The sequence below is a fragment of the Chrysochloris asiatica genome, unplaced genomic scaffold (assembly GCF_000296735.1).
Source record: "Chrysochloris asiatica unplaced genomic scaffold, ChrAsi1.0 scaffold00008, whole genome shotgun sequence".
NCBI lineage: Eukaryota > Metazoa > Chordata > Mammalia > Afrosoricida > Chrysochloridae > Chrysochloris > Chrysochloris asiatica.
In genome coordinates, this window is record NW_006408526.1 from 30,186,700 (window position 1) to 30,194,183 (window position 7,484).

The 7,484-nt window shown below is 46.9% G+C and overlaps 1 protein-coding gene across 1 annotated transcript; it reads right to left on the minus strand.

Moving 5' to 3' along the window:
• Positions 1-1,118: 1,118 nt before the first annotated feature.
• Positions 1,119-5,236, minus strand: FXYD6 (FXYD domain containing ion transport regulator 6). The gene is made up of 6 exons (XM_006833866.1): positions 5,179-5,236; positions 3,547-3,585; positions 3,360-3,434; positions 2,393-2,429; positions 1,689-1,738; positions 1,119-1,147 (listed from the first exon to the last, which is right to left on the minus strand). The coding sequence occupies exons 1-6, from the start codon at positions 5,234-5,236 to the stop codon at positions 1,119-1,121; spliced, it is 288 nt and encodes a 95-aa protein (XP_006833929.1).
• Positions 5,237-7,484: the final 2,248 nt, after the last annotated feature.

Here is a 7,484-nt window from a genome sequence, read left to right on the forward strand (position 1 = left end):
ACTCAGGTTGAGTGTGCAAGGGTTAAGAGCTCAGTTGCTAACTGAAAGGTTACCAGTCGGAACCCACCTAGTGGCTCTGCAGATGAAAGATCTTTAAAGCTTCTATAAAGATTGTTGTTGTTATTAAGCGCTATCGAGTCGGTTCTGACCCATGGCCACCCTATATAGAGTTTCCAAGGAGCGGCTGGTGATCTTGAACCACTGACCTTGCAGTTCAAACTAACTTTGTAGCTCAGGCATTAGATTACAGCCTAGAAAACCCTATGGGGTGGTTCTAGTCTGACACAAGGCATTCCATTGTTGTTACTCTCTTGTACCCTCTGCAGTGAACAATGGACCTAAATACTACATCAGAGACCCTATATGGTGATGATGCTGGTATAAGGTGGGTGAGGTCATTAGTCAGTCTCCTGGTCTTTGTGTATGTTTAGAATCTGGGATCCTGGTGTGGTGTTGTAGAATCAACTATGGACTGCTAACCACAAAGTCAGTGGTTCAAACCCACCAACTGCTCCTTGGAAACCCTATACAGGGTCACCATGAGTCAGAACCAATTTGATTGCACTTAGTAACAACAAAGTACTTCTGAATAAACACTGTAAGCCATGGCTTTTATGGTACTCTGACATTTAGAGTATTTCATGACCTTTAATTCTCTCCCTGGACTCCTGGTATAGTGCTGTAGGGTCAGCACCAGACTGCAAACCACAAGGTCGGCAGTTCAAACCCACCAGCTGCCCTTTGGAAACCCTATACAGGGTTGCTATGAGTCGTAACTGACTTAACAATGCACTTAACAACAACAACAATTCTCTCCCAAGTCACGCTCATGTGGCAGCTAGGTTGACACCCTGCCATCTTGTCCACTGGCTTGTGTGGAAGGCTCAATTCCTCGGCTGTGTGCTATGAGCATGTACAGGACCCCTGGGGTGTGGACCCCTGGCCATCGCATGGCCCTTTACAGAGTGTGACTCCCAGTAAAAGCTGTGCCTCTGTAAAAGCCAGTCTAACACTTTGCAGGCCTGGCTGTCAGGGGGACATGAGAACAGTAATGGTGACAGATCCAGGAAGAGCGCATCTTACCTTCCCATCCCAGGCCTGCACTGTCTGGCTGCACTTCAGTTCTCCGCTTTCTGGGGCTCCGTTGCTGGAAAGACAACCAGGAAAGGGTACTAGAGAACGGACCCCTTACTGCATTGGGATGTCCCAAATCAAGTGTGCCAATACCTGACTTTGGGGCAGGGGTCTGACCTCAGTGGGCTACCCTTATAGCAACTGTGCCAATGCCCAATTCTGGGGGGAACTAAAGGGTTCATTCAGGCAGGCCGGGGGGTTAAGCCCTTGTCCTGCCGCTTGCTGTCGACAGGACCTGATTCTCTACACAGTAAAATGTGACGCCCACCTCACGGAGCCAGGTTAAACGTGACTCGGTCTGCAGTGCACCCTGCTGCGTGCCCACCACAAAGCCGGCACTCAATAAGAAGTGGGTGTCACTGGGAGTCTGGGGGTGCTGATGGTGACCATGCATCAGGGCCCTGGGGACCTCTCTCCTGGCATTGTGTAAAATGTCTGGTGATCTCTAGGGAGACAAAAGCCCCCCCTGGATGGCTTACAGTTCCACCTCCAGCTATACAAGGGCCCTCTCCCATTCCCCCAATCCTCTTTGTGCAGGTGGCCAGGTGAGTTACCATTTGCAGTGATGAGATTCTCCACCTGGGCCTCCTCATCTCCTGGAGCCCTGAAAGAGGAAGAGACACAACCATCAGAAGTCCCCAGGGAAACCCCTTGCTGGCACAGGGCCACTGTGATCGGTCTCCTTAAGTCACCTGAAGGAGGGGGCACTCTACCACAGGCGCAAGGAGCAGAGGAAGGGATGGGTGGGGCTGACGGGGGCAGAGGCAGCAGGAACTCATCAATGTCAGCCCCCAGAGAAGACAGTACTGGGAAGGGGTGCCAAGGGCTACACGGGAGCTCAGGATGTGGGGGAGAGGGATAAATAAAAGGGAGTCCAAGTTTCTACTCAGTCCAAAAAGCCTAATGCCAAACAGAGACAGTGTCCCAGTTCTGCAGAGAGGAAATGCACATCCAGAAAGGCTTCTGCTTGTCTGCTTCCACACCCAACTGTCTCAAGGCATTCCAAACAAGGTTCCAGTCCTTCTTACCCACCCATATCCACCAGGAGAGATAGAGAGGGGCTACGCTGAGTGTTTGGACCTCTCCTCTCCCCCAGCATCTGCCTGGTAATCCTTACATTTCTACCTCTACTTCCTACAACACACACACCCTCTTTCTGAGATACAAATCCAAGAGGACACTCATTTAGGGCCACACACCGGTTCCTCCATATTCCTTCCTGGTTACCACCCTAAGATGGCCAGTCATGGTAGCTTACCGGGGCTTCTGATTGAAACTGCATTTGCACCTCCGACCTGAAAGGAAAGAAGCCATGTGAGGTCAGTGCCTGGCTTCCCTGAGTATGTGGAGTCATGTGACTCCGGACATGGCGCTCCTGGAACTGGGCAGGGCACAGCTGGCAGCTCTATGCACTAACCCTAGGTTGCAGGAAAGGCCTGCAGAGGCCAAGGTGGTGCATTTGATAGCTCTGGTGGATACACTACCCTTTAAAAAACCCAAACCCATTGCACTGAGTCCATTCTAACTTCTAGCAACCCTACAACACAGAGGAAAGTTGCTCCATATGGTTTCTAAGACTGTAAATCTTGAGGACACAGACTGCCTCATCTTTCCCACAGGATGCGGCTGGTGGGTTTCTATAACTAACTTTTCAATCCACAGTCTATCTGCAGTGCAACCAAGTTACATGCCCACAGGCTGCCTGATTCTGAAAGTACCGTGGGCTCTGTACAGACCAGGGTCATGTGGGGAAATCAAGTCAGGGCCCATCCTGCGGAGCACCCCAAGGACAGTGCCTATCTCCCGTGATCCCCATTCATGCTCTGTTGGATACCTTGCTCCTTAGTCTTAGCCCAGCTTCTCTTCCCCCAACATTTACTTCGTTTGTATTTCATTCTTTTATTGAATATTTACTATGCACCCAGGAGTCCTGGTGTGGCACTGTAGGATAAGCACTGGACCAGGAGGTCAATGTGAACTGCAAGGTTGATGGCTCAAAGTCACCAGCTACTCCTTGGAAACTCTATACAGGGTCTTTATGAGTCGGAACCATGTCGACAGCACTTAACAACAATTGTGTGCCCAGCCCTGTGTTAGGTCCTGAGATACCATGGAGAACACCGTCTCCTTCATCTCCACAAGATAGAATGGAGGGGTTTCTACACGGTTCTCACCTGCTTAGCAGCCTGTCACTACAGAGTGGGCAAAGGGACAGACACACTTACTCAGGATAAGGAGGATCCCCACGGAGAAGAAGACCACCGCGAACACCAGGCCCCCAATCCTCAGGGTCTGATAGTCTGCCAAGGGAATGGAGGATGAGAGTTGGAAGAAGGGAAGAGCCTGAGAGGGTGTGTCTGGCCCCCCTTTACCACTCACCCCTTCACCACTCCTGCCCCCTTCACCACTCACCATAATAAAAAGGATCCTTTTCTTTCTCCTGTTCAGCTGCTGTAAACAATAAACAAACATGGTCAACAGGAGGACAGCCACACATCCTGGTCCCCAACTCCCTCACCTTGCCTCACAGACCCACTCCCCATAAAGAGATTCTGCTGTCAGCCATATGACAGAGAATATGTCATTTATGGTCATGTCACACACACACACACACACACACATGTCCTAGCTATGTTGTTGTTGTTCAGTGCTGTTGTCTCAGTTCCAACTCACAGCAAGCCTATCCAAGGCTATTAATCTTTACAGGAGCAGAAAAACCTCATTTTTCTCCTGAGGAGTGGCTGGTGAGCTTAAACTGCCGACCTTGTGGTTCACAGTCCAGTGCTTATGTTACAGTACCACCAGCTCTCCCTTTAAAGTAAGTTGTCATTGTTAAGTGATGTCAAGTTGGTTCTGACTCAGGGTGACCCTGTATATGGTTTCCAAGGAGTGGCTGGTGAGTTTGAACCACCGACTTTACAGTCAGTAGTCCAGTGCTTATCCTACAGTGCCACACCAGAGTCCATTAGAAATAAGTGGTGGTGGTGGTGATGTGCCGTGAAGTCAGTTCTGACCCATAGCGACCCTGTATCGGGTTTCCAAGGTTGTAAATCTTTACAGGAGCAGAAAGCCTCATCTTTCTCCCATGGAACGGCTAGTAGTTTCGAACTGCTGACCTTGAGGTTAGCAACACGATTCGTAACCACTACGCTACCAGAGCTCCTTATTAGAATAAGTAGGTGGATAAAATAGACTTCTCATATTTTATAAAATATCTCTGTGCTAAAAAGACTCTACTCAACAACCAACGAAAGGTTTACATTTTCTAGGAGCCCTGGTGGGCACTGTAGGATAAGCATTGGTGATTCAAACTCACCAGCTGCTCCTTGGAAACCCTATTCAGGGTCACTAGCGGTTGGGACTGATGCAACAGCACTTAACAACAACATCAACAAGGATTTAATAGGCGTCCTGGTGCAGCACTGTAGGATAAACACTGGACCACAAGGTCAGCTTGAACTGTCAGGTCAGTGGTTCAAACCCACCAGCTGCTCCTTGGAAACCGTATACACAGGGTTGCTACGAGTTAGAGCTGACTCGCTGGCACGAAAACCAAAAAGGAGTTAACTCTCTGCAAGCAGAGATTGATTGCAGTTTTCTGATGCTGTCACTTACTAGCTGCATAGCTTTCGTTATGTTATTTACTTAATCCTTTTGTGCCTCAATTCCTCATCTTTCAAACAGTGCCTGCCACCAAAAGCTGTTGCACAGATTACAAGAACTAATCAATGTAATTTACTTGGAACAGTGTCTGGCAGATAAGTACTACACACATATTAGCTATTATTATTGGTGGTGGTATTGCTATTAATTAACCTGTAGGGATTCAAATCCAATGAAGCACAACCTAAGTCAAAGAAATGTAGCCCAAGGAAAGACAAGCTACTTGCATCTGGCTAGAGTTGTCTAACTATGACCCTGACACTAATGTGCAGGTCTCCCAAGGCTCAGGCCAAAAGTGAGCGTCACCCAACTGCAAAAGTCTCAAAGGGCCAGAACCTGTGACTAGAAAGGGCTGTGGCTGGATCTTAGAGGGGTACTTACCACTGGCTAGAACAGCAGGGGCCAGCAAGCTGCATAGAAAGATCAGCACCACTTCCATGGTGTCTGGGGGCAGAAGGAGGAAAAAGATGCTCTGACAGGAGCTCAAACCACCAGCAACAGAAGTAGATGACATTTATCAAACTTTCACAGAGTGCTCTGCATTCATTAATGCATATACTTAAATTAATGCAAATGGGACTAATTAATACACTTGATTCAATACAAGTAGGCACTGTTATAAACTCTAATTTGCAGGTAAAGAACTTAGAGCTCAGAAGTTAAATGGCACCCAGGACAGTGAGTAGAGGAGACTAAATCCTAATCTAACTCAATAACTCCTCTACCACACTGTGTGGTGCCAAAGTCAGAAGGGCTTTGGTGGCCAACCCTAGTTCATTAAGTTGCCTGAGACTTTATATCCAGAATAAATAGAGGGTGGGGGAGCAGGTAAATCAATGGTCTTCTAACTCAGCCTGTCAAATGGAGAAGGAAACTTAGTTTCCTGTACTTTGTATGGTAAACCCTGAAACACTGACTATTCTCCCTGAAACTCCCCTGACACTCTGACCTCCACAGTGCACAAGTCACCTCTTCCATAATTGTCCACCAGACTCCAGGAGGGTGGTTGGTTAAGCAAAGGGAGTTTGGAGGTGGGTTCTCCAAGGTTCAGCTCCCAGTCACTCCTTCCCTTGATGAAACTCATGAGCTCAAGTCCCTGGTTCTTGGTGGAGGTTCCAGGGTGAGCTATCTGGGTGGTGGCAGAGGCAGGAGCAGTGGGTGCCTCTGAGGGACAGATATGACTCACTGCTGAGATTAAAGGGCCAAAAGAGAAAACAGAGAAAGGAACATAAACCCAGGAATGCCCCACCCAGAGTCTTTGCTCTTTTCCGTGTAGGGTGGCACCGGCAGTGGCCTGAACCCCTGGACATATGTCTAGTGGTCAGAACCATGCAAGGCCTGGCTCAGAGGGCTCACCTATATCGTCTCAGTGCCCAGAGTGTCTGGAGTAACAATGCTGCCCTTCACATCTTAACCACTAGATGTCAGAACAGCCACGTTCGGAGTCACGCTAACGCACTTAACCTGGGGCTCAGAGGAGCAATTCTAAATGCATTTACCAAAAAGCTCAAAAGAGTAATTCCCTTTTAAGTCTGTCTAGCATTTTTGTTTCTTTAAAATTTTTCATTATATTTTGTATACACACTTATATAGTACACGTAATACTGAAGCAGAGTGATAAGTAGCCATAAACATCTAAGTTTAAAGAACTAAAACCTGCTACATTCACCAATATTTTCCACTAACCGCCTTCCCTTCCAGAGGTAACCAGTATTATGCAAATACATTTAATTACTGCTTCATTCTCCTGTCAATCAACTTTGAGCTGTATCCAGGTTTTCTTTTCACAGTTCTGAAGAATGCAGTTATGGACATTTTTATACATGCTGACTACCAGATATGTGCCAGAGTTCCTAGGGAACTGTTTTTCAACTCTTTGGGGTTCTAATTTCACAAGGAATACAGTTTACATGGCAAACCAGTACAAACATACGCATACTGAAAATAACAATACCACAAAACAATACTTACTTACTCTTATCATGGATGATTCAATCTGGTATTTTCTATTTTATCTAGTTTTCCTACTGAAAAATGGTTAGGCCCATTTATGCACGGCTTTTAGCAGTTTGAAATTGTTTAGACATATGCTTAGAAGGGAAATCATTGGGTTATACAGTATGCAAATTGCCAACTTTACAAGTTAATTTCCAAAGTACGTTTCCGTCACTCTAACAGAGCAGAATGGAACAACAAAAAACAGTTTCTGTGGAGTTTATTTCAACTCATAGCGACCCTATGTGTGTCAGAGCAGAACTATGCTCTGTAGGACTTTAACTGGCGGATTTTTCAGAAGTAGATCACCAGACCTTGCTTTTGAGTTGTCTCTGGATGGACTTGAAATTCCAAGTTTTCAGTAAGTGACTGAGCATTTGCACTGCCCAGGGACTCCTAATATTATTACTCTGCTGTTGTTATTAGCTGGCGTTGACTCAATTCCAGCTCATGGTAGCCTCTTGTGTTACAGAGTAGGGCTGTGCTCCATGGGGTTTTGTTGACTGTACTCCTAGCATGAGCAGATCATCACCCTTTCTTCTGTGGTACCACTGGATGTGTTCAAACCACCAACCTTTCCGCTAGCAGTTGGGTGCTTAACCATTTAACTCCTTATAAATTCTTAGAATTGCAAGACTTCCTAATGTGTGTCATACCAAAGGATGTAAAATATGCTCTTGTTTTGATTATTT